General features: G+C 46.0%; 1 protein-coding gene across 1 annotated transcript in view; it reads right to left on the bottom strand.

The window, feature by feature from the left end:
• Positions 1 to 3355: 3355 nt before the first annotated feature.
• EPB41L4B (erythrocyte membrane protein band 4.1 like 4B) overlaps positions 3356 to 27169 on the bottom strand; it is a 129874-nt gene continuing 106060 nt past the window's right edge. Inside the window, exons 19-25 of the mRNA XM_047830575.1 lie at positions 26827 to 26897; positions 24104 to 24202; positions 19147 to 19333; positions 16837 to 16914; positions 7818 to 7886; positions 5383 to 5528; positions 3356 to 4451 (exon numbers count right to left, since the gene is read on the bottom strand). Coding sequence (XP_047686531.1) covers positions 4382 to 4451; positions 5383 to 5528; positions 7818 to 7886; positions 16837 to 16914; positions 19147 to 19333; positions 24104 to 24202; positions 26827 to 26897 — 720 coding nt within the window. The 3' untranslated portion in view covers positions 3356 to 4381. The remainder of the gene's footprint in view (positions 4452 to 5382; positions 5529 to 7817; positions 7887 to 16836; positions 16915 to 19146; positions 19334 to 24103; positions 24203 to 26826; positions 26898 to 27169) is intronic.

The raw sequence follows: 27169 nt of genomic DNA, 5'->3' as shown, positions 1-27169 counted from the left end.
GTAAATTGGTCTGATAAAACCATGTGGGCTTTTTGTTGTTGCTGTTGATGGGGGGGGGGTGGTGTTGGAGGTGGGTTTGCAACCATAGCTTAAAATGAGGCTTGCAGGTAATCTGGATCAAGGGACCTGGAGTCCACGGACTCAACGGGGGCCACAGATAGGTTCCAGGGGTGGTGTAAGGACCTTATGATAGTGCTGGAGCATGTGATGCATGGATTTGTTTTTTTCCTAGGGAGAATACTCCTAGGTATCACTGGTCACTCAAAGTCTGCATGCGTCACCAGCACCTTGGAACCTACTCCAGCCCTCAATTCCCTACTGACTTGGCTGCTTCTTTTCATGGAGTTCTCCCCCAATCACTTAAATTACCTTTGGGATTTTCTTTTTATAAGATTTGAGCCCTGGTGGGAGACCTGTTCCCCTCTTTGTTACATCCCAGGTTTTTCAGAGACCTTCTGCTCCCCGGTGATGTGAATTCGCTGAGCAGCCAAGAAATACTGTGGTTTTCTCAATAGTGTACATTTTCTGGGGGAGGCACGTTTCCTGAACATTTTGAGACTATTGGCTAACCAAGAGCCAGAAATTCAAATAAGAACTTACAGATGCACCTGAGTTTAATTTCATTTTCATTTTTAAAAGACAGATAGCACTTTTATTTTCTCTTCTCATCAAAACCATTTCTCTAAAACAACTTTTTTCTTTATAAAAACTCCCTCCCTGCATTACAGTGTCTGACCAGTAACAGATATGCCCATTCTTCTGACCGCCTAGTGTATGTGATTTTTTTTTCCCACTTTTGGTTGTTTATGAAATACAAGTTATGATCTTGGTAGTTCCTCCAAAAGTGAAACACGGAATTGCCATATGACCCAGCTGTATTCCAATCTCAGTTATATACCCAGGAGAACTGAAAACATATGTTCATACAGAACTTGTATATGAATGTTAACATTATTCATAATAGCCAAAAAGGAAAAGCAACTCAAATGTCTATCAACTGATGAATAGATAAATAAAATGTGGTACAGCCATACAATGGTATATTATTCACCCATAAAAAGGAATGAAGATTGATACATGCTACAACACGGATGAACCTTGAGAACATTGTGTTAAGTGAAAGAAGCCAGGCACGAAGGACCACATATTGTAGGATTGTATTTATATGAGATGTTCAGAATAGGCAAATCCATAGGCAGAAATCCAGAGACAGAGAGTAAATTAGTGGTTGCTAAGGAGATAGGGAGGTGGGGGGAATTGGTGGTCACTGTAGATAGGCAGTTTCTTTTTGTAACGATGGAGATGTTCTGGAATTAGTGGTGATGTTTGCACAACATTGGGAACATACAAAAAAAATTTCAAGTTTCAAAAAAACTGAAAAAAATTTGGGGTGCATTCAGATGGAATCTTCTGAATGCTTTAGGACCTAGTTTCTCAATATTCTATGCCGTCTGCAATCCACAAACTCTGTGAACTGCAGGATTCCCAGGCCTCTTGTATTACCCCCACCCATGCCCACCAGGAGTCTGTGGCCCACAGTTTGGAGCCCTTATTCTGACATGATTCTGTCAGTAAGCTGAGCCCCACCCCCGGACATAAGGTATGTGTTGTGTGACCGTATGGTGCTGTCGTTTGTTTTAAGTATATAAAAAAGGTGAAGCAATTATAGCAATTCATTTTTGTCCCTAGGAATTCACCCAACACGATGTCATCTCCTCAGGTCACCATGCCAGGCACCTGTCATTACATTTAAGTAGGCAAATAACCAGGACAACTGCTGAAACAGTGGAATCTTCTTGATTTTACTGGTTAGAGCTGAGCTGCCAAAGGTACTGGGTTTTCATATACAGTAACAGCCAACTTGTTGCGATCAGACTTCCAGTGACATCGACTTCTGAAGCATCTGTGAACCCAGGGGGATGTGGGGAGAAAAGCAGGAGACTCAGAGCCTCCTGAAAACAGCGTCCAAAAAAGCCCATGCATCCCTCCTCAGTAGCAAAGCACACCTGACACATAGGTCATACTTGGTCTCCTGGCTTCCCCAAGAACACTTCCATTCTGCCCTGGAGGTTTCCATCAGAGAGCAGGAAGTGAAGAGCAGAAGACTCAGAAAGCAGGTTAGAAGAGGAGGAGGGTGCTGGATTGGCAAGAGGTTATAACCCTAGAAACAGATAGCTTCCCAGTCTTGTACAGGAACACATTTGTATCATGTGCACAAGATAAAGAACAGGTAAAGCTGTTTCAAAGTATAGCCAGGGGTCATGCAGTATGGGAGTAAAAAGTCCCAAACACCACAAATGCCCCAGATGGCTTCACCAATAGAGCAGAAAGCAGTAAAATTCATCAGTGAAAACAGCACAATAATCCGTGAAAGGCAAAGCCAAGCCCTATGTATTTTGATAGCTCCTGATGACATCACTGCACCACACCAAGGTACAAAAGGGGCTGATTTTTACAACGATGACCATGACTCATCAAGAAAAGGTTAAATACTCTCCAGTATACTCTGTTTACTAAGGCAGGGAAGTACGTAATACATTTTAGAAAGATTTCCCTCAAAAAAAAATATTAAAATTTTAAAGTTCAGCACTTAAAGGGTTAATCCTCTGTTATCTGAATATTTGCTTACATACCTCATTTTACAACAATGCTAGTAAATGAGGCATTACTTTTTTTTTTATAATCATTAGTATCAAATTATTGGCACCATTCAGTTTTAAGGATAGGGACAGGAGAGCAAACTATACAACATAAAAATACAGTTCTGATACAAATATGTGAGATCAACTCCACTTAACAAGTGGTCATAAGAAATGGATGGACATTCTACACACAAGGAAATACAGCTAGTAAATCATCACGTGGAAAAGTGCTCAGCCTTGCTAGCAATTAATGAAATAAAACAACCTTTCAAGAACAACTATACACATCTATTAAACAAGCAAAAATAAATTAAAATGGCAAAACCCAATACTGGCAGAACTACTGGTAAGTAGAAATGCTTATACATTGCTGGTGGCATTATAAATCGTAGACGGATTCAAGCATTCAGAGGGAATAGGGGAGTTGAACTAATGACCTTTAAGGTCCTTCCAACCCAGAGATTGGATCTTTCTAGAAAGCAATCTGGCAATATGAAACAAGAGCTATAAAGTATTTCATGCTCTTTGACCTTGTAAGCCCTCTTTGGAGATATTCCCAAGGGAAGAATCCAAAGTAAGGAGCATCTTTTACAAAGGCATTCATAGCAGCACTATTTATAAGAGTGAAAAATTGGATAGAACTCAAATATCTGATAATGGGGATAAGTGAGGTTAACCATGTTATGTGGATATAGAGACATTTAAATTGGTGAGAGCAGGATCTGTGTTAAAAAGGGAAGATATGTGTTAGTTGGGGAAATACAACCAAAGAGTATATACACACTGATCACAACAATGAAAAAACGTGTGCATATTCATTGGGAGCTTGGGCAACAATTTAGAGGGCTAGTTTGTGGTTAGGGGGTGCCTTTATTCCTGCAAAGTTGTTCAAGTGCATAATAAAAATTTAAAAACACATTTCTTGAAACTATATAAAAAGACAGCAAAGTGTCATCTGGTCAAGGTTCTATCAACAGGACAAGAATTGATCAACTTTAGAAATAATTTTCCTTTATGGAACACCCAAATGGATCTTGGTATTGAACCACCTTATCTTTGTAAAGGATTTTTAGACAATTTAAGCTATAATTTCCTACTTTGGGCTTAGTGAAAAGTTCTGTTTATCCCAAATAATATTGTATCCAACAAACCCACAATTTAAATTATATTTCAGATTTCGCTGACAGTGCTTCAGTCCTGGTGGTCACAACTTTTTTTTTTTTTTTTGAGTTCATCGATTCATGTCTGAATAAAAATGAGTGTTAAGGACTTCATAATATCTGTATAATTACCAGTGTAAATGAAAAACCAGCAGTAAAGAATTATTCTCTCATTAAAAATGACTCTTTAACAAACAGTCAAAGCTTGGTCCAAGTTTCAATCATACAAAATCATGGTTGGGACTGATAGCAAAGGATTCCGTGCCATATTAACCCCCTGTGGTTATCAATATATACACACAGGTAGTACTAAAAAGGAATCCCATTTCCCCATCTTTCTTCTCCTAGGCTTACCAAATCCCGTCCCAACTATACTGAGTAGCAGAAAAACTCTAATACTCAGAAGACAGAAAATAACTTCTCCAATAAAGTCAAGCCGGAAGTTGGCTTCAACCAGCCATGGAGACCTGGTGAACAGAGCACACATCTGTGTGTTGTGCTGGAGTGAGCACACAAAGCCCGAAGAAAGAAAACGGACAGAAGGCACCATGCCATCCTCCAGGCAACAAGGGGAGAATTTCACAGTTCGGTCATCAATAGTCTTTTCATCATTTTCTCTCTTTCCAGTTCCTGCCGGAGCGTCTCTGCACTGAAGAAGAGCAGGTGACAAAATCATGAGATTATGCTAAAAAATGACAAAAACAGATTCAGCTGAAATGCATCTCCCCCATCTTCTTTCCCGACCTCGGTTCTCAACTCTCAGGCCCCTTAAGGACCCCTGACAGCTGCTAGGGTTACAATGACCTGAAATTGTCTGGCTGCCTCCTGGTTTCCTCCATCAGACTGAGAGTTCTTCAGGACACTGCTCGCCAGCAGACTGACCATACATGTCATTTATCTCTGAATCCCCAGAGCCTAGCCCCAAAGCCCAGCTCGAGGACTTCGTACATAGCAGTCTCTCAGGAAAGGTCTTCTGAATGAATGGGAAGATGTCCAGGGTCCTGTCATTCATTCTTCTCTGGCTGCACTACCCCCTCACTCTTCCTTAACCGTTCTGGGCATATTCCATTCTAGAAGCCTCAGCATTGGCTGCTCCCTGTGATGACTATTACTCTTTCCCCAAATATCTGAAGACTGCTCCCTTCCCACCTTCAGGTCTCTGCTTAAAAACCACCTCAATGAGGCCATCCCAGAATGCCCCATTGCCCTTGTTGGTTTCATTTTCCTCCCTAGCTTGTTATCTCTCTCTCTCTCTCTCTTTCTCACATGAGTGCATGCACACACACACACACACACACACACACACACACACACACACATTTATTTAACCTCTGTCTCACCTCCCCCAACACTAATTTTTGAACTCCACAAAGGTGGGACTTTTATCTGTTTTGCTCACTATACATCCCTAGGGTCTAGAATACTATCTAGCCTTTGTAGACGGTTCAATAAATACTCACAGAATAAATGAATGAAAGAATAAATAAGAGGCTTGTTGATGTCAAAACCACAATGAAACTGGAGCCTGTGCCTGCTCTCCCTGTCACCAGGGACTTGCCGGTTACTTGCCGGTGACTCACCTGGCTGCCAGAGAAACAGGCTTCCGCGTGGTGTAGATGGTCTGCACGGTGGAGACGGTCTCTGTCAAAGGCCTCAGGGTCACTGATGGAATCAGTGGGGAAGACTGGCCAGGACAGCACTGTAACTTACTGTCTCTAAAGTCTGCCTGTCAAGGAAACAGAAAAGAGGAAATCAATCTCAACTTGGGTTCCATTTTTATACTGTCAGCTACTCCCTAAGTCTTACCACACAGTTGCTGATATATTTTTTAATAATAGCTAAAATCAATTACCACTTATTTAATGATTTTATTTTGGGCCAGTCATTTTACATATATGACCTCTTGGCAACTCTTAAAGCAGAGGTCAATTTCATCACATTAGACTCCATCGATTGTAAGAACTCCCATTTTTGCACGTGCCACAGAGGACGAAAAATATGGCCAAACTTACCACGCCCACTAATGTAATGAATTTTCTGACTTCAGAGATTTAAAAGGTGAAAAAACGCATACCTTAAAACTAATTTTATGGACAAGAAAAGTAAGTCTCAGAGAGGTTAGGTAATTTTCTCAAGGTCACACAGTAAGCGTTAAGAACCAGGATTAGCTGGCTGCATAATTGGTGTTTTTCACCACTGTAGCAGTGCTTCCCAAAGTATGGTTCCCCAGACTAGCTGCACCAGTATTATCTTGAAACTTGGTAAAATTGCTGTCCTCGAGCCACTCTTAAAAGTCCCGGTGTGATTTCTGGCATTGGCTTCCTGCTGCATCTTGGCCCCTGGCTTTTCAGGAAGGGCTTCCCTGGGTGTCTCACAGCACTGCCAAGGCTGGGCAGGAGGCCAGAGGGCCCCGCACGGGGCCAGCTGAGGGGAGTGGAGGCGGAGCTTCCGGCTGGGGAGCCGTGCCCAGTGAAACTGCAGGGGCCGGATGAGCGTAGGGGTAGTAGCATTTAACAGCCTGGCCCAGCCCGTGTCTCAGGCCCTCTGGTTCTTACAAGGCAGGTGCTGGAAGCTGTTCGTGACTTTAGAAATGCATTATTCTAGGAACCTGTTTTTGCCTCTGCCTGGACTGCTGGACGCCTTCTTACCTCTGTTCAACTTCTGAAAGCTACACCAGCCACTTCCTCCCTCTCCATGTGGCTAAAGCCACCTCTGGTTGTGACCATCACCTAGCTCACGAGATTGCACTTTTGGCTACCCCTAGGCCACCCCACAGATCCTCCGGGCTGGCCAGAAAGCCTCTGGAAGGAGCCTCAGGGATCACTCAGTTCTAGGAATTACACACGCTGACCCCTGGAAGGAGGAGACGGTGAGGGGAAACAGGAGGTGATCTTAGACTCCCCACTTCTGCTCCATGCAGCCACTTGTTACAGAGTGAGTTCTGCAGAAGCTTTCATTTAAAGAAAAGACTTGCAGCTGAAAAGAACCCTGAAACTCATCAAACTCATTCACTTCGCCAGTGAGGAAACTACAACGTTTAAATGCTTCAGAGTATTTTGACAGCTTTCAGAGCTTAAAGAAGCTGATGATGCAAAGGGCGGTGGGGGGCCTGAAGCCAGTTGTCAAGGACGACCTGCTCTCATTAATGATACCCCTGCCTCTCCACCTTTGGGAAACAACCTGTGGAACACTCTGTGGCTGGGAACGTTCTGCCAGGTTCTTGATCGCTTTTGATCCTTCCTGAAGCAGACACAAGGAGGATGTTCGTATTACTATTTCTACTCAGAATAAGAGGAGATTGGTGCTGAGAGTGGCGAAGTGACTTACCTAAGATCACACCATTATCAAGATCCAACCCGAAAGAATGGGAAACAGGAACTCAAATCCATGTACACACATGCTCACAGCGGCACTGATCACAACAGCCACACACCCATCAGTGAATGAAGGAAGCAACACACTGGGGTATATACACAGAATGGAACATTACTCTGCCATAAAAAGAAATGAAGTGCTGATACACCCGACAATGTGCATGAGCCTCCAAAACACGATGCTCAGTGAAAGAAGCACAAAAGGTCACATATTACATGATTCCATTTATGTGAAATATCCGCACTAGGGAAATGCATAGAGACAGAAGGCAGATTGGTGATTGCCAGGGGCTGTGGGGGGTGGGGGGAAACGGGAGTGATTGTGTCACGGGAATGAGGTTTCCTCCGGGGGTGATAAAAATGTTTTGGAACTAGAAGTCGTAGTTGCGTGACCCTAAATGTACTCGATGTACTACATGTCACTTTGGAATGGTCAGTTTTACTTATGTGATGCTCATAAGTAAGCATCGAATAACTTAAGATAACAAAAAGATGTAGCCCCCAAACCCCACTCCTTCCCAACCTGACAGAGTTCATAGGATTAGAAGAAGCTGTCGACATCATTGTCTGGCATTCCACAGAAAAGCATGCCACGCGGGAAAACATTTTAAGACACAGACCTGTTTTCTGAATCTACTTACGGCGAACTGTGGCCCTGTAATGAAAGCATCAGGAAATGGGGTCACTGGATCAGCTGGGAACGTTTTTATCTTCAAAAAAGAGAAAGACAAGAGGGTTACTTACCGATTAGAAAAGAGAGTTCTGAAATCTTTGGGGGTGCACTTTTAACACCAAACTGAAGGATTCAGGGGAACAGACGCAGAGCCCGCACGGCTTGTCTAAGGAAACACACAGAAGGTCCCGGAGGCCTTTTGGCCAGTGGTTGTATCTGTACTGGGCCATTGCACTGTTGGGGCCGGGACCCAGCAGGGATGCCCTCTCATGTTTGTAGGGCTCCCCACGCTTACCTTGCCCTGGAACTCCTTTCCCTGGAGGCTCTGTGGGCCTCCCAGGCATGCTGAGCCCTATGTATGGCCTGATCCATAAAAGGCCATGACCAGGGTGTGTAATGAGGCAGGCAGAGCTGCCTGGTTGCTGATGGTCCCCCCCCCCCCGCCCCCCAGCTGTGGGCCATGGACTAGGAGCTGCTACAGGCCACATCCTGGGACACAGTCTATGAGAGCAGACAGGGCACCAGGAGGCTCGCACTAATTAGGCCAGAAGGTATTCCCTGTAGTTGTTGGACTCCCTATAAGTTGTGGCCACAGAGGAAAACTGTGGAGAAACCCCTGGAAGGACGTGCGAATCCTGCCACCGTGGCCTTTGGGGATTAAAAGGCACTGTGCTCAGAAGTGCCCAGTGTTGGGGGAAGGCTGCAGCACAGAGCTGATCTGAGACAGAGTGGAGGCACCAGCCTGAACAGGCGGCAGTGCATGGCCAAAAAGAGCCTTTGCTCCCATTCCTTCCCCTTTGGTCATTTTGTCTTTGACCTCCTGGGGGCCCTGGAGGATGTGGAGTGTGCTTATTTCTTTCTACTGGCCTAGAGGACTGCCAGCAGGCCCAGCAGGGGCCTGACGACTCTGGTATTGGCTCTGCCTGCAGCCCCCAGGGCACAGAAACTGCCTGCCTCCCTGCCGGTGAATGCTCGCTGGGCCACCTGCCACCAGAGAGCTGCAGTCAGGACACTGAGGCCACCACTGCCCCTGGGCAGGTGCTTTTACTTCTCTCCCAGGAGCTGGTCCGTGGACCCTGGAGTAGCTACCTGATGGCCTTGAGTCACTCTGACGGGGGTTAAAGTAGGGCTGAGCAAGAGCACATCAGAACACGCTCAGATCTGCGGAGGGGTTCTGAATGAGTGGAATTCTTCTCAACCAATCTGCAAATGACCATGTCTCTGCTGTGTGCACGGAGATGTCCAGTCCACGCCAGCTCCCCTTCCCTAAACTCTCTCTGGCCTCTTTAAACATCTCAAAATTCCCAGGATGGGTCCCAAACTGCCTTAAGACTCAGGAGTCAGAGAGTCTGAGCGGCTCAGTTGGTTAATCAGGAGTCAGAGAGCCTGAGCGGCTCAGTTGGTTAAGCGTCTGACTGGACTTCAGCTCAGGTCATGATCTCGCGGTTTGTGGGTTCGAGCCCCACATTGGGTTCTGCGCTGACAGCACGGAGCCTGCTTGGGATTCTCTCTCTCTTCCTCTCTCTCTGCCCCTCCCCTGCTTGTGTTCTCTCTCAGGAATAAATACATAAACATTAAAAAAAAAAAAAAGACTTAGGTGTCAATTCAAATTGTCAGTAGCGGCTGCCTGCAGCACGGCGAGAGGATCCAGGGGAAGCCCCATGGTGCATTCTCCTCCCAGGCCTAATGGTGCAGCATGTGTTCTGAGACCACTAGCAAAGTGAAAAGCTGCATACAGATAAGACTCTCAGACCATCATGAAGTAAAACGGAGAAGAGGCATATTACTGCTATTAAAGAAACGTGAACATTGGCAGCTTTAAAGAATTATCTTACATCTTCTCTAAGAAAAAGAAAAAATCTATCCCAACAGTTACACTCTGTGTTGCTCAGCTGTGGCAAAGTATATTCCCTCTTCTGGTGGTGCTGTCTCTTGGTAGAATCACTTTAGAAAGGGAGCAAAGCCAAGGTCACAGTATTGAACCCAGCAGGGTCCAGCCTGATGCAACAGCTTTTTGTGTTCCCTCGAACAGCAACAAACTGGAAACAAAGCACAGTCCTGCAGTAAGAATGTGTTAGGTGAATGGTAGGCCAGTCCCTGGATGGAATATACACAGTCATATACAATGTGGCAACAAGAACAAGGAGAAACAATCCAACATTAATAGGAAAGGGAAAAACAGGAGATGATATGGATACTATGACTTAACATTCTAAAATTGTGAATGGACATGAATAAATACTAGAAGGAAACATGTAAGAATGAAAAAAAAATGTGCTAGGTTGGGGATATGGGTGTTTCCTTTCAGGTTGGTAAGTGACATCCTGTTATCTTGAAAAATAGCAGGAAAAGACAAGTTTAAAAAAAAGTTTTTATTTTCAATAGAAATGCAACTAAGGTTTTTCTCATCTAGGCTTATCAAAGCTTTATGAAAATGAACTCTTCCTGGTTCTTGAGACCTAGAGACACAGGGCAGGCCAGCAGCCATGCGTCCTAATTTGGTCAAACTATGTATCCATCCTGGAGTCAGAGCACCTGTCAGCCGGGCCCTTCCGGAAGGTCTAGTGCTCATGCACTCCCGTGGGGTGGCCGCCTGGTGGCTCCTGCCCGCCTCACCTCTCCTGGCCAGGCCCCTCTCCCTGGCAGGGTACCTACCAGCCTCGTTTTGATTGGAGGGTGCATGCAAACTCCAGTGGTCTCTTCCTTCATGGGGGGAGAGAGTGGAGGAGAACAGCGAGAGTGGGCACAGTGGGGGGCGCTGGCGGGCTCTGCCTGCTCGCAAGGAGGGGAAAGAAGGGGAGGAGGAGGTGGTGAGAGAAGGGGAGGAGGCAGAGAAGATAAGGGAGGGGAAGGAGAGAAAGACAGCACAGTGCAAGAAGGATCTGTCAACTCCAGACTGCTCTGGAGCCAGCCTCGCCCGAGCCTGCTTCTAGCCCCTGGCCAGCTGGCTTTTAGGCCCCCCTCCTCCCTTGTCTCCCCACCTTCTCTCCTCCTCCCTGGCTCTCATCTGTTTTCTCCACTATCCAAGCAGAACAACCCATCAAAACCCCATTCCCAGGTTGGCAGGCAGGGGCCATCTCCTGTGCCAACTGTGCGGGTCTGGCAGTGGCTCCCTGCAGCACTGGCCAGGCCAAGCCAGAAAGAGAGCCGCGATGAATTAGTGATGCTGGCCGTGCAAGCAGTATGAGGAATGGCCACACACTTGAGCGTGCTGGTCTTCCATGCCTGGTGGCCTCCTGCACCCTGCTAAGTAAGGGCCCACCCTATGGTGTGGTTAGCAGGTGTCCAACAGAGTGTTTCTGGGAAAGACATACATCAGCAAGGAGGAACATGGACTTTGGGATTTACTCTGTCATGGCTTTTTGTTATCTATGTTCAGAAAACATAATGGCCCTGACCACCCCCGCTCCCACACCCATGGCCCAGGCCATGACACCTTGTATCACCACCGAGGCACCTTGTCGCTATAGCCAAGATACCAAGCATCATGAGAAAATGCCACATTGCTTGGGGTACTGGGTTCCCCACCCCAGCCCTAAGTAGTGCCATGCACCAGCAGAGGTCCAACAGCTTGTACTGGTGAGGATGAGGACGGTGAAGAGACGATGCTCTGATGCTAGGAGAGGGGGCCGCTGACCGGGTTAGTGTGTGTTGCAGGGAGGGACCATTTAATCCAGAGCATAAATACACACGCCTTTTAGTTCAAGAGAGCTTCCTTAAATAGTTGTAAATCCTGCCATAACCAACGAAGTACAGTCTTTGGGTAAGTTTCACTGAAACACGGTCAAGAAAATTGCAGGCACCTTTTTCTGTCTCCAAATCGATCTGATTCTGACCTCTTTACATTTGTGCGGTCCTGGGCAATTTCCAAAGGGGCCTTTACAACCATCACCTCACAACAGCCTTGTTTACTATTCAAATTTGGAGATGCAGAAAAATTGCACCTGCAAAGTCTGAAGCCGTGGTTCTAGACCCTCTTGTTGATTGTTTCCGTATCCATTCTTCAGAAACAAGTGAGTCCATAGTAGCCATTTACAGTCAAGTTTCAGCAGCCTGCTGAGAATCCCTCCACTGCTCTCTCCTGTCCTCAGCATGAACCCTCCCCTCCACAAGATGGCATTTGAGACTTGAGTGGGGTGGGCTCCATTCCCGTCCCCCAGCCTCAGTACTCAACACTGTCCCAAGCAGAACCAACTTCCAGGGACCCCAGGCCACAGGGCTTTTGCCTCTGCAGATAAGCAGGCACTCAGGTGTGCTTTTTGAAGAAAATAAAAGCTGGCATAAATGATCAACAAACATGGATATGTTGCCAAATGCCAAAATGTGTACCAGCCACTAGTGTCTCAGCTGAAGGTGGTGATGAATGACAAGGCTTTGCCTGACATTGGACTTTTATAGTAAAGGAATGTTGAGCCATCCCACAAACATTTCTGACCTTTCTACGTAAGCATCTGTTAGTAAATGAGCAGGAAATAAGAGAACATGTGTAATAGGATACTATTTTGAAATAACATTTTATTTTTTTTTCCTCCTGGCATTTCCTCTCCTCCTTGGGTTTTTTCCACATTCAAGCAGCTAGGTTCTTCTAAGCTACTTGGCTTTTGAGTCTTAAAATCTGACTCTTTGGGGAACAGAAAGATTTTTGGCATAGACAAATGAAGATGAAAATGTGGAAGGCTTCTTCATCATCCAGATAAGAAAAGAGGTTGCCAGTTTGAGGACTGGAGAGAAAAGTCAGAGGCAAAGTGACGAGCGGTAGACATTAGGAAGTCTGACCAGAGGGGCCTGAGCTCCACAGGTGGAGGCCAGGGAACAGGGATTAAAGAGCAGAGGGGGACAAGTGTCCCTCGAATGGCTGTGTGGTATGTCCAACAGGTAGAGATTCTCATGCCAGCAGGACCACGACTCCCACCCACCAAAAGGGGCATGAGGGAAGCAGGGAGTGCCCCAGATGTATCAGCAAACAGATGACATCACAACCTAAATAGACTTCCCTCCGTCTCCCTGTGCCCTGGAGAAGACAGATGAATCCCCAGGAACATGGAACAGGCACCCTGATTTGACTTCGGATCAAGCTTCAGCCCTCCTGATAGAACGAGGTTCAAAATACAAATGAGGCTGTTCAGACTGATGGAAAGCTAGTTCTTCTGACACCCAACACAGGCCTTTTTTTTTTTTTTTTTTTTTTTTTTTTTTGGTCCTACAGAACGTTCCTTTGACCAGGCCAGTCTCCTCCCTGGCACATGAACTCTTGACTAATATTCTCTGGCCCAGAACAGACCTGGGTTGTGACTGTCACTGCTTTGCAGCTGGGTGAGTGGTTCATGAAGCACAGGGATAGGGGAGGGACAAGCCCCAAAGAGAAAGCATCGGGAACACAGAAGGCATAGGTGCTCATGGTGTGTGTCACCAGAGGAAAGAAGCTAGCATGCTAGACCTGGGGTGGGGGACACGATTGATATGTAAATGCCCCGTCCTTCCACTCTGCTAACACCTGTACCCTGTGGATGTGCCCACACTCACCTCCCAAAGGAGGGTACCAAATGGACAGGGGTGTTGCCTTCACTCGCTTGCCTTCGTCCCTCCCCCACCCCTCTTGCCCCACCCACCTCTTCTGTCCCAGGCAGACACCCCAACCTGACTGCCAGATCTGGGATGCAGATTCCGGCAATGGGCAGGCAACAGCTGCACAGGTTGTAGGGCTGATGTTGCTAAACTGAACTACATAATAAAAGAGTGGGCACTGGAGCAGAAAAGATATGGGAAAAGTGTGTTGCAGGAGTGATGCTGGAAAGAATGTGGTTTTTTTTTTTTTTGGAGAGTATGGGGATGAAAATCCTTGGAGTCACACAGGGTGCAACAGAATTAAGAAGGAAGCAAGTTGTGATTCGAGAAGTGTTACCAGGGAGGTGATAATTTAATCTTGGATCTTGAGAGATGCCAGTTAAAGACTGAAACTTGTTATTATTCTCAGCTGTTTGGACTATGCTTCTTTGGAAATCACGCCACACAGAGACTGGATCATCAGGGTTGGAGCCATAAGGGTTAAACTAGCGCTGATAACATCTAGGTGGGACCACGCTGGATGAAGGCAAGAGACTCTGGTCCCAGCTCTCTCTCTCTCTTGTTCTTCTAGCTCCGGCCCACGGAACCAGGGTAGTAATGTAACTTTAGAAGTCTCATCTGGCCCCAGACCCTAAATCCAGGCTCTCCTCCACTATCCTCTGGGGCAGATACACCTCCACAAGGACAGAAGGGACTACTGCTTCTATTTCTATGATCCTGGGAGGAGCAGAGGGAGGAGGTGGAGGGGAAAGGTCCACACAGGAGGAGCAGGCTGCCAGAGTCCCCCTTCCTCTCTAGGACCCTTTGGCACTGGTGGAGACAGGACTCTGGAGTGAAGTAAAATCAAAGCCAGTAATGCCAAGGAAAGCCCCAAATGAAGCGGGCTCTTGACATCAAAATACCAGCCCTCCGCACCCCTTCTGTGGGAATGTGCCCTGTGGACATGCACGCACACCTCAAGTCCACACAAGCAACACAAAGGACACTTCATCCTGGGAACGCATATCCACTGCAAACTTTAGCTGTGACGCGGGCAGCCGTGTCTCAGTGCAGCGAAAGGACGTCAGCTGCCCTGTGCCAGGGCAGTGCGGCACCCCACACTCTGTTTCGGAGCTCAGAGCAGCCCAGAGATGGAAGCAAGGTGTGCTCGGAGAAGGACTGAGCTCCCTTTTGCCAGAAGGGTACAAGCAGAGGTTGGACACTCACTTGGTAGGCATCAGCGCCTCAGATCAGAGGAACTCTGGGTCCCTGGCAGATGCTGCTTCCTTTCTAATCTCAGACCATTATGGTCAAAGAAAGGATACAGATGAGGCAAGCAGATCTACCAGCTGGATCTGCAACACAGTGGTTTTTAAGGGAATCTCATCACTCCTGTCCGAGCCACAATATGTTTTTTTGTAACATACCTCAACTTCTTAGATATGCCAGAATGTTTAATAAATACTCAGTATTTGCTTATGCTGTACCCTCCGCATAGATTGTTTTGCTCCATTACTTCCATCTGGAAAACTCCTACTCATACTTCAAAACCCTAGCACTATGAAGCCTTCTTTTTCTCAGTGGCCCCAGACAGGGTTAGGCACTGGGTTTCACAGCAGTAGCCGTTTCTATAGACTCTCTTATGACATTAATTGCAGCATGCTCCAGCAGTCTGGAAGTTGCTTAAGAGGTTAACTCACAGAGAGATCTTCCCCCACTGTCCTCTACTCCTGCCTGGCATGTTTTCTTCAATGTGGGTCTAGGAACTTAGCTTTCTCCCCATTCTGCCTTCATAGGCCCTCAGGTCGTGCCCCAGGGGTTGTCGGGTCCTTCCGGGGTTTGCTGCCCTCCAGCTGAGGGTTTGCAGTCTCAGTCTGAGGAGCGCTTTAGACACAGCCCTTCTTCCAGGCATTGTTCTTTTCCAAAGTGGCAAGTCCCTGAAATCCAGATGCCAGACTTAGCCCAATCTGATGATGCAAAGGGCACCAGAGAAGGAGCTGGAACAGCCGGGCTCAAGCTTGGTCCCTGTGTGATTACCCTACTCTGGGACTCAATTTCCCCATCTGTGCAAAGGGAGGACGAGGTGAGGGAAGGCCCTGCTTCTGGGTTACCCTATCGTGACAATCTGTCTAACAAGAAGGCCATCAGTAAGTCAGCTGCATTTTCTCCAACATGGGAAGGAAGGAACTCTGAAGGTTCCCAGACCCCAGGGTGTCTTGCCCACTGTCGGTTCTCGGCTGTTTATCCAAACATGCTGACTCGAAGCTCTCAGACTGTACCAACTCTCCAGATGACAAGGACAACTGTTTAAATCACAAATGATTTCCTTGTGCCAGCTGAGGCAGACACGGTGATCATTCCTAAGGCCTAGGCAGCATTTTGCCTCATTTGCCTCCTCTTGAAAGCCTTTTGGAAAGCCTTCCTCTCCACCATATTCTCCTCCAGTGAGCCAGTCCTGAATGACTCTCACTTCTGGCTTCTCCCCCTGGCATGTCCTACGTGGCTCTCCTGTCGATCCTGGCCCTTTATCAACCCGACTCCCCTCCAGCCTCTAGCTGCCCTGTCCACTCCCAGAGCCTCACACAAGCCAGGTGTGCAATGAGCTTTCAGGAGGTATTTTGACTCACGTTCCACACATGTGGACCACGATTTATGCTCAAGTACACTTGAGTATCAGGCTGAGCCCAGCCGAGGGTACCTCCACGTTTGCCTGTGTCATCTAACACTACTAACAACACGTCACACGCATTTATGGTGCTGTTACAGTCGTCAAGGGCTCTCTCTCACGTGATCATTAGAACATTCTTAGGCAGACACGAGAAATAATGGCATCCTCTATCCCATGACGAGGCTCCTAAGGAAGGGAACAGAGACCGGAGCCAGATCTGGCCTGCATGACTCCCAGTCCAGTGCTCTCTCCCCCGACAGCGTTTCTCACCTGCAGGAGTTCCATGAGGACCATCCCTAAGGGGAGACATGTATGCAGGGGATAGAGGACGGCAGGGAGGCACGAGGGGCTTGGAAAGCTGGGGGGGAGGCCTGGAGCCCGTGCTTCAGACCGGAGCATGTTGTTAGAAGCGGCAGCGAAAGATACCCCATGGTGGGCATGCAGGGAGCAGCCCCGGAAAAGCCAAGAAGCCAAGACCCAAGCACCGAGGAGCCCTACATGCTATGGGAGCAGCAGACAGGCCAGGCGGGACCCCTGTGGCCTCCCTCAGGAGAAAGGGAGCGCCACCTCCCTGGAGGGCTCTGGGAGGTAGAGGGAACCATGCGCCCGAACCCTGAACCCCTGAACGAAGGCTGATCCCCGAGGCTCCGGGCTGTGAGCAGGACAAGAGGAAGAGCCTTTCCAGTGGCAATGCCCACCTCCGTGCATCCGCCCCACTATCAAGATGTTTCTAAAGTCTGGGGCTTTTCTGGTTTTAGCACACTGGGAGGTTTACCAGAGGAGTAGCTTCTGTGAAGTCCATCAGGAGATCGCCTGGCTCCAACGTAAAGGCACCTCCTCGGTCAGAGGGACTCTAGGAAGGTGCACAAAACATCGCTGGTTAGTGCCGGCTCCAGACGGACAAGGGAATTTCACCAGAAAACACAGTTTCCTCTCCCTCCTCTCCCTCCCTCCCATCACGGAGCCCATGACTCTGCCAGTCCTCTATACCATTCCCTTGCCCAGCAGCGTGCAAGTGGGAGAGACCAAACCCCACATGTTTTCTGAAACCTTAATGGGCAGAAACAGTATGTAGCTAGAGAACTGCCTTCTTTTAAAAGGTGCCAACAACTTCTCTTTAAGTGCTTTTGGTGCTCTTTGACTGGTCTTTTGGAGGGGGAGATGCTTCAAACAGTCCTTTGAATATAGAGAGAGCAAAGACCCCATCCTGGATCAAGAGGGCCAAGGCCTCAAGGAGCTAAACTCATGGGCGCAGGGGGTACATGGTTGGCTCAGTCAGTAAAGCACGGGACTCCTGATCTCAGGGTTGCAGGGTTGTGAGCTCAAGCCCCATGTGTGGCACAGGGTTCGCTTTAAAAAAGAATTTAAATGGGGCACCCGGGTGGCTCAGTCCATTGGGCATCCCACTTCGGCTCAGGTCATGATCTCGTGGTTCATGGGTTGAAGCCCTGCATGGGGATCTGTGCTGAGGGCTCAGAGCCTGCTTCGGATTCTGTGTCTCCCTCTCTCTCTGCTCTTCCCCTGCTCACACAGGGTGTGTGTGTGTGTGTGTGTGTGTGTGTGTGTGTGTGTGTGTGTTTCTCTTTCTCTCTCCCAAAAAATGAACAAACATTAAAAAAATAAAAGAAAAAAGAAGTTAAAGAAAACCGTCATCTGCATAATAATTAGGAAGATCTTTATGGTGGGAGGGAGGTATTCTCCGAAAACCATGTTCAGTTTTTGGGAAAACATTTTTTTCCTCCTGTCCTAGGGTCTCAGCAGCATGGGAGGCCTGGAGGCCTTTTGTGGGGAAAAAAAATAAACCCCATCAACTTGGCACAAGCAGGGCCCTAAGGAGAGAGATGGCCAGGAGAGGGAGCCCTGTGGCCTCTGGTACGATGCCACCCACATCCCCACTGAATTCTCCTTTGTTTCATAAATATTTTCGCTTGGTTTTAACCATGGTGAAGAATCTGTGATAGGAACCTGTGTCTACACTTGGGACAAAGCAATATCAGGGATTCTGCACAAGACAGGGGAACCCAGGAGCTGATCTGCAGGAAAGCAGGGAGCCTCACTCGGGCCAGCCGCTGTATGCGGAGTCCCCGGCCTGAGCAGCCTGTCCTATTGAGGACCACAAAGTATCCCAAAGACCCTGGGAAGGGAGCTGAGAAATGACTGGCCCTGGTCAAGGAAGATGTGGCCTGGCCCACTGTTACTTAGAGGCTATCAGGAATCGTGACCTGTTTGCCCAGATGTCACCTCCACTGGATTGGACACTGGCCCATAAGCTGGGCAGGGAAGCAGATCTTATTCTCATTTTTAGGAGGAGAAAGCTGAGGCTTGGAGAAACAAGGGCTGTGGGGTGACAGTTCATTGCAAGCAGCCAGAAGGCATGTGAACAGAGCAGCTGGAAGCACAGTCTGGGGTCTGGTCTTGCCTTCAGGGCCCCCACCCCACGCACCCACCATTCCTCGGTCCACAGACCAAGCAGCCTTTGACTTGGCATCTACTTGTAGAGCAATAGGCTTGAATGTATTTGGACCACTTGCTGTAGAGTGACTGCAGCCAAGGGGCACTCAGAGCAAACCAAGAGAAATGTCTTGAGCAAGGCCTTGTCACAGCCCATTCACATTTGTGGCAACTTCCCGAAATTTCAAACTGACGAAGAAAATAATATTTCCCATTTTTAAACTATTTGTATTGGCCATCTGATATAAGGAATGAGATGGGGACGCTCCTATGTTTTCACTCCTCCAGATTTTCCATTATGGGGCAAAAAACATTTCTTGTTTTCTATCTCTACGGTGCAGTAATGGATTATATAGGGATGATATTCTAAAATCAAAATCACCCTCAAAAATCTCTCCCATTTCTCTTAAAGTACAATGTACAAGGTCTTTCTTACACCATTTGTGTCTCATAAACTGTTAGGTCATCTTTTGGGGACAGTTCTAGAAAAACCCTGCCCCGGTGGTGGCTACCCTTGTTTTGCGAGCACACAGTTGATTGTGCCAAGTTTAAATGCTCGAGGGATGCCCTGCACTACATTTATACTGAATTCCTAGCAAATGCAGCTACTCCTCTTGAGGCTTTCCCCCCATACCTTGGCCCCTGGGGACAGCGGGCCCTTGCCTTCTGAATTCTGAGGCGAGCTGACTTTGTGGCCCTTGGGGGACACCAGTGGCGCTGAGACTTGCGTGGTGGCCGTGGTGGTGTGTGTGGTTGCGGCTGTGGACGCTCCTACTGCCTCGGCCAGGTCGGGAGGGAGGTCATCTTCATCACTGCGGTTACTAAAAGCACATGAAGCTCTGCTCATTACAACAATAAACAGGCTGTGGGGAGTGCAGGGAGGGCCGGGAGGGGGCGGGGGAGCTCCCCAAACAGATGTCTGCCAGATGTCCAGCTTACAGGATCCAATACAGTGACATTTTCGCCAAAGCCAATTTGGGCTGGATTTTCTGTCATTTGCCAAGAGGTTCGAGTTGTTTTCTTTATTATGGAGAGACATATATGATATTTATCATTTTATCCGTTGGTAAGCATATGATTCAGTGACATTCAAAACATCCACAATGTTGTGTACCCATCACCACTGTCTACACCCAAAACTTTCTCATCATCATCCTTGACAGCAACTCTGTATCCATTGAACAATAACTGCCCTATGCCCTCTCCCTGCAGCCCCCAGGTAACAGCTGTTCTGCTTTCCGGCTGGATGAATTTGACTATTCTAGTTCCTCATACGAGTGGAATCATGCAATATATGTCCTTCTGTATCTGGTTTATTTCACTTACCATAATGTTTTCAAGGTCCATCCACGCTGTAGCCTATGTCAACATTTCATTTCTTTTTATGTCTGAATAATATTCCATTGCAGTGACAGGTTGTATTTTGTTTATCCATTCACCTGCTGAGGTACTAACATCTGTTTGAAACCCTGCTCTCAATTCTTTGGGATTGGAATCCCACTTGAGGTCATACTGCCAGGTCATATGGTAGTCCTATGCTTAATTTTTTGAGGAGCCACCAAACCAAGGGAGTGGCCCCCTTTAGGAGGGTAAATACAACCCATTTAAGAACCCACTGCTGTGGGGTGCCTGGGTAGCTCAGTCAGTTAAGCATCCGACTTCGGCTCAAGCCATGATCTCATGGTTTGTGGGTTTAAGCTCCGCGTTGGGTTCTGTGCTGACAGCTCAGAACCTGGAGCCTGCTTTGAATTCTGTATCTCCCTCTCTCTCTGCCCCTCCCTGGATTTGTGGGGAAGGTTGGATCTCCCACAAGGTATGGCAAGGCAGGAAGCCCTTTTAATCTGGTCATACTGGCACAGGACAGAGCAGCACCGTCAATCGCCCCCTCTCAGTATAGACAGTATTTTCTCAAACTTCTAGAAATTAAGACAAGCTCTCTCTCCCCTAATGCCAACCACGTTGCTGCCTGTGCAGAAAAGAGCTAATTCTGCAGGCCTGGGGTGCTTCAGCTCTGCATATTCCAAAGGAACCTCTGGCCACTGGGAGCTCCTGGGAGAACCTCTGGGCCCTTGGAATATCCTGCCTGATAAGGGTGTCACTGCATACCTGAAACCTTGGGCCATGCCACATAGTCTATGCTATCATCAGACTTGAGGGGAGTCTCAGGGACCCTGACACACTTTCCCTAAGGGGCTTCCGTGTGGAATTTCTAGAACTACGCCGGCACAGTGGTTATGTTTTAGAAATGATGGCTGAGCAAGGGTGTAGCTAAAAGGCCCATGGCCAGTGGGCACCAGTGTGGCCTGAGCAGGGTGCCTGACGGGGGCCTCACCATGGCAATGACCTCCTGGGAAATGTGGCCATGGTATACAATTGCTGTGGATAGGATTCACTGAGGGAGGGATCCTGGGGGGTTTCAGATCATTCTGTGTATGTAGAAGCCTCAAGAGGAGGATTTAGAGTTTATTATTAGTAAGGGAACAGGTGAGGTTGGAATAAGTAAGTAGGAACATTAATAAGACGCCACATGTTTGGATCCATGCTGATGAAGTAAGTCAGATCAGTAACACATGCATTATTAGCCCATTTGAATTTCACAACAGCCCTGCATTATGGTCTCCACTCTTCAGAGAAGCAGATGATATTCAGTGGCTGACTGTGACACGACTTCCTCAAGGTCACATAGCAGTTAAGTGGAAAAGTGGGGTTAAAATTATTTTCTGCCATTAAAAAACAAAAACAAAAACAAAAAACAAAGCTCATCTTTCACAATAGGAAGTCAACCGACACCGCCTAAAATTGAAAAAGACTCCAAATTCTTGATGGTTTTTATAACCTTTGTCCTAATTTAGATCTTGTAGCAAAGAGACATCTACCTAACTTCGTCACATCTTTCAATTCAACCTCCGTTTCTAAGGTAAATTCATGTTAAATTCATGAAATATCATTTAACCAGTACAATTTTATGTGTAGTTAGAGTCTTTTCTTTGGAATTATTTCTTTCCATTTTAACCACATGTGGGAAATGTCTAAAATAATAGTCATCAAATAGGAACATCAGTCATTTCTGGTGGCATGATGCTAGGGGATCGGTTACCTTTTCTCTTTAGGCTTGGAATATTATTCTCTTCAGAATATTTTTAGGCTTTTACACTATGTTTAAACGTATAATAAAGTTATATTTCTTGAAAAACATAAAGCAGTTCATCATTTTCTAAACATACTGGCTGGTATCCATAGAAAGATGATGTTTTTCCTGCCTCAAACGCTACAGAGTTCTGCTTTTCTCTTTTCTCTGCACATAACAGCCACACTTTTCCTCCCTCTGTCATTATTTCCAGGAAAGAACATGGCTGGGGTTTTTGTTTACATCCTTAAAAGCAGCAATTTGAAAAGTTGTTCAGAGCACTTGAACATTGTGATGCTCTTGTGGAAAAGCCTAAAATCCAAATACACATCCTGCTGTCCTAGAACTAGATATACTATGACAGCTAAAAGGGCTGTGTATGTGTGTGTGTGTGCATTTCAATAATAGTAATGTAGAAATATTTTTTAAACTGAAAATCTGAGTTTTTCCCATCTGTATTCCTTGACATTGTGCTTATTTACTTTGTCAATATCTGTGATTAGAAGAGATGAGTACATAAGTGGTGACCAGTGTCAATGATTTAAGAACTATTAATGGGGCACAAGCTTAAATCCCATCCATTAATTTTGCTACTATTACTAATGAGGAAAATCCTGCTAGTCTTTGATTTTTGAAACAGAACACTTTGTGGAGGGTGGGGGTGGCTTAAGAAATATACATGTGAAGTTAGAGGTTTGAAAAAGGTTTACTTAAACGAGCCAATGTAGTGAGTTAAATTTTCTTCCCTTCCAGTCCATGTATTAGTCATTATTTCCAACATGGTTACATGTCCCAAATAGGTGATAATAACCTTTGGAGTTTCAAAATGTAAAAGGAAAGGTTAATCCCGACAGCTTTATCCTCAGGGGAGCAGATTATTTTCATGGCTTGATTTGTCCCCCAGAAACCGTTAGGACTGTTAATTATTTGAATTACCCATTTTGGCTTTCCCAGGAAATACAGCCGCTGTAACTGTCCAGAGTTCTATTAAGGCTAATGAGGTGGGAGGTGGCTGCCTCTTTTCCTTTTCACAAGGTGCAGGTGGCAGGCCTGAGATGGCCGTTTGAGCATTGCATCTGGAGTTACCCTTACTGGCCTACACTTTGCACTCAGGGTACCCTCGAAACTTGACCTTTTCTCAGAGGCTTTCAGGTCCTTGAAAAGAAAGGAAAGGGAACCAATTCATCCCATGGCCAGGTCCTCTGCTATGGGCTTTACCCACATTATCTCATGTTAACCCTCAAAAAATTCCTCAGGGGTAGGTATCACCTCACCCATCTTACAGAAAAAGAGAGAGGCTGAAATAGTAATTTCCCCCCAGAGTTTATAGAGGTAACCTAGCCAGGGCTCTAACAGAAAGAAGCCTTTCTGACTCCAGGGCCACATGCTTTCAATGGCACCCAAAGATCCTCTTGCAGTCCTCTGACCAATTAAACACCCAGGAATAGTGCCACAGTCAAGGTCAAGAAATGGGAACCACCACTGTGATTAGCACTGCTGCTATTACTAAACTACTACTCCTCTTATTATAGCCCTTACCTGTCTCCTTTGGATTGTAATTATTGGCAATCAGTTTCTCCCTCCAATAAATTGTGACTCCTGAGATGGGAACTGGCAAAGTCATTTTGCTCTCCCTAGAACAACTTTGTGCACATGGTAGCCAAGAAATTTTCATTAAGAGAAACAAAACTGGACAGGCCCCAGTGGTTCTGGATTATTCTGGGCATGACTCCCCTCCTAGGTCTCATACAGCTCAATGATTAGCTTTGGTTCTGTTGACAAACCAGGCTACCATCTCACGATTATGCCGTAGAGGCAGCTTTTGATATGGCTCCCGATGATTCCTCCTCCTGGTATTCATGCCCGTGTGTAATCCCTGACCCTGGAGAGTGGACTAGCCCTGGCGACCTGCTTCTGATGAACAGAATACGGCAAAAGAGACGGGATGTCATTTGTGATTAGGTTACAAAAGGCTGTGAGAGTTCTTGCCTTGTGAGAGTTCTCTCTGGCTCTTCTTGTGTGCTTTCTCCAGTGGAGAAAGCGAGGGAGGCCTACATGACTAGGAACTGAGGGCAACCTCCAGACAATGGCCAGCCAGAACCAAATCCTGCCCCAAACTGCAGGAATGAGCCTGCAGGAGACCACAGCCCTTGCCCAACCCTTGAATGCAGCTTTGTAAGAGACCCTGATGCAGAAGAGCCAACTAAGCCATGCCTGGACTTCCAACCCACATAAACTGTAGTATTTTGGAGTAATTTGTTACATAACAATCAATAACACATATGCCAACCGTGTAATGTCTTCAACGAGAAAAGTCTAGTCCCATTATGACTTAAATTGGAATCAAACTGTATTTTTAGGATGGCTCTTTGGAGAGGGTGTGAGAGGCTAAAAAGCATTTATAACTGAACATTTAGCATCAATTTTGTGGTTATAATTGAAAGACTTGCAGTACAAAACTCACAAACTGTATTGTCTTGTTAACTTCCTCACTCGGGGAGGCTTGATTTCCGGCTTTTCCACAGCTGGTTGGGTAGTTTCCACACGTATAGGAATAGGACTTCTAGGGGCATACCAAAAAACAGAATATTACCAACAGAAAAGTTTTATGGTCTTGTTTTGGCGGTAGGGACTGCTTTCTCAGTTAATTTATACCCTTAATAACATTGATAACCAATGTACCCTTTTTTCCTCCTTTCCACTCTATTAAATATATTTATTAAATATATTATTCATATTTATGTTTAATATTAATATTAATCAATTAATATAAATTTTAATATTTGTTTATATTTATTAAATATATTTATTAAATACAACTTTAAAAAATCATAGAAAATCCAAAAATAAAAACTAAAATCATAGGGAAGAAAATATAGCAGGTAGGAATTGAATATAATTGGGGTTCCATGAAAGCTTCCCTACCCAAAACATCTACCTCCAGGGTTTGCTTCTTTACCAGATTTTGCCTACAAAATGAGCAAAGAGAAACCTGTGGATAGCCCCGTTTTCACTTCCAAGTAATCTGGAAGCTGTGTTATTTTAAATATAGCATGGAATATAGTTTTTAAAAGATAGAGTATTTAATATGAAAAATGCATAATCAAAAGGTCTTTAAGTCTTGTTCTAAAACATTTTAATATCGTGTATAGGTGAACATGTTAGAAACTGTTTCACTTCTATATTTCCTCAAGAAAATATGCCAGATAACCAGTGGGCCCTACTCAAAACAGTGATTTTAAGGAAAAGCTTTCATGCATTGTTGTAGTAGTTATGACTAATTTCATTTTACAAAACCAGAAATTATCTTCTGGGACTAAAGGATATCAAAACAAATTGAGGTCCTCAGCAAGGAACTCTGGCAAGGCACTGAACAATTCTGCATCCCCATTTTCTCCTCTAGTGTCTAATATGGTAATAGGCACATGGTCAAGGTCTAGTCAATGTTTACTGAATAAACACGTGAATGAGCAAAATGAATTGGAGTCTGCGTAGTCCAGGTTCATGATTTCCTCAAGCTGGGACCCTAGAGTCACCTGAACATAGTCCCTGGAAGAGCTTATATCCAACCAGGAGAGCATATAACTTCACTTGGGTAGAGTGACTGGCATCTGGAAAGCTCCATGGAGGAATTTCACTTAACCAGACAGAGGGAAGACTTCCAAGGTAGAAAACAGAGTGGAGGGCTATGGGATGCAAGGCGCTGGTGCTGCTGATGGGTGAGGTCCCAAGGGAGGAGCAGGGGATTTCCCCTCCAGCGGGGGAAAAAACGGGGGGAAACTTTGTGAAGGGCCTCAGGCTCCGGGGTTTACAATGAAAGCCAAGGTGTCACTAGAGGTTTTAGGCAAGGGAATGGCTTAGTCAGAGTTGCATTTTATTTATTTGTTTATTTTTTATTTATTTTTTTCTCCCCCACCCCCAGATTTGCATTTTAGAAAGGCCCTTAGAACAAGGAGGAGGATACTGGTGAAAACAGGCTGGCCGGGAGCACTTTCAAAGACTGGGGATAGGTATCCAGGCAGAGGGATAGTGAGGGCTTGAGGTAGACCAGGATTAGAGTCATGAAGGGGAGAGGACAGATGTAGGGGAAAATGTGAACACTGAATTAGCAGGACGTGGTGACCAATTATATGAAGGGATGAAGGAAGAGAAAGGCAAGGACTCCTAGGCCTCAGATCTGGATAACAGGTAGATAATAATGCCATTAACCAAGACTGAAAAACAGGTGAAGGGTTAGTGGGATAGGGTGGGAGGAGATGAATAAGATTTTGAAAAGTTCAGGAGGCAGCTGGGTATATGCCCTGGGGTATGCCTGAGTTATACCAAAACTATGGATTAGGAATCAAAGGTGACATAGAAAAGTATTAGTTTTATTTTTAACATCGAGAATTGTCCACAGCAGTGGTTCCTGGGGTACTTGCTGAAATTCCGGTTCCTGTCCACCCCACCCCAAAGGATCTGAAAGGTCTGCAGTAGGACCCAAGAGTCTGCATTTTTAGCAAGAGACTGATGCAGTGACCCTTGAACGCACTTTAGGAAACGCACCCTAGGGAGACCTCCCCAGTATTAGTAGACCACCAAGCTGGCAATGGAGTTGCCATGATCTATAGGTTGTTCCTTACTTGGGCTGAGAAGGGGAAGTGTGTCTGCTCTCTGTGAGATCAGAAGAGGAAGGTTTTCCTCTGGGGTTAAAGTGGTGGCAGCCTGGAAGCTTTAAAGAACATGTGTGGTTCTAGCACCACAGAGTAGCTCAGTATGAAGAGCATATCAATGGCCAAGGGAAGAGTGATAAGCTGAGCTGGGACGGAGGACAGAAGCCAGGTCCTAAAGGGTCTCCTGTGCTCTGTTGAGAAGTCTGGACTCCACCTTGAGAGCAATGCAGAGCCTTTAAATGACATCAAGCAGGGGAATGACAGGGTCTTATCTATATACTTGAAAAGCAACTCAAAGTGATTTCTTTGTTAGCACAGCAGGTAGAAATAATAAAACTGAGAATAAGCAGCATTTCTGAGACTTAAGCCAGTCTTTGTTTTAAACCAGTCTTTTTCTCTCTCTTTGTGCTCGCATTTTTTCCAGTTTTCTTTTTCCCCTCTGATTTTATCAGCAAATGCCCTTGTGAGTAATGTCTCAAGGATAACATTGATGATACAGAGTACTGTTTCCCCATTCAAACAGGAAGCAACAGACCTTACTTTAGCATCCTGCAGACTGGATTTCTTATTGATATTTACAAACGTCGATTCCTCTTTTCCAACCTGCTAAAGGAAACAGGCAGGTTAGTCAAAACTGAGTATCTTAGTGAGCAAAGTGCTTTCAAGTCTCCAACGTTTGAAGGATTACAGAGATGTGAAGGCAACTCAAAGCACCAAGTGCTCAGTCAATAAGAAATTTTCTCTGGTGTTTATATAAGTTAACAAAAAAAAAATGTTTTCGTGAGTCATCCCCCATCATTGGGATTAACACTTAATCATTCAAATGCAATCAATGCTTGCATTCATACTTTTATTGAGCCCCTGCTATGTGCCACCTC

This window comes from Prionailurus viverrinus, chromosome D4 (genome assembly GCF_022837055.1).
Source record: "Prionailurus viverrinus isolate Anna chromosome D4, UM_Priviv_1.0, whole genome shotgun sequence".
Taxonomy (NCBI): Eukaryota; Metazoa; Chordata; class Mammalia; order Carnivora; family Felidae; genus Prionailurus; species Prionailurus viverrinus.
The sequence above is the reverse complement of the archived record's forward strand: the minus strand, read 5'-3'. Positions and strand labels throughout refer to the sequence as shown.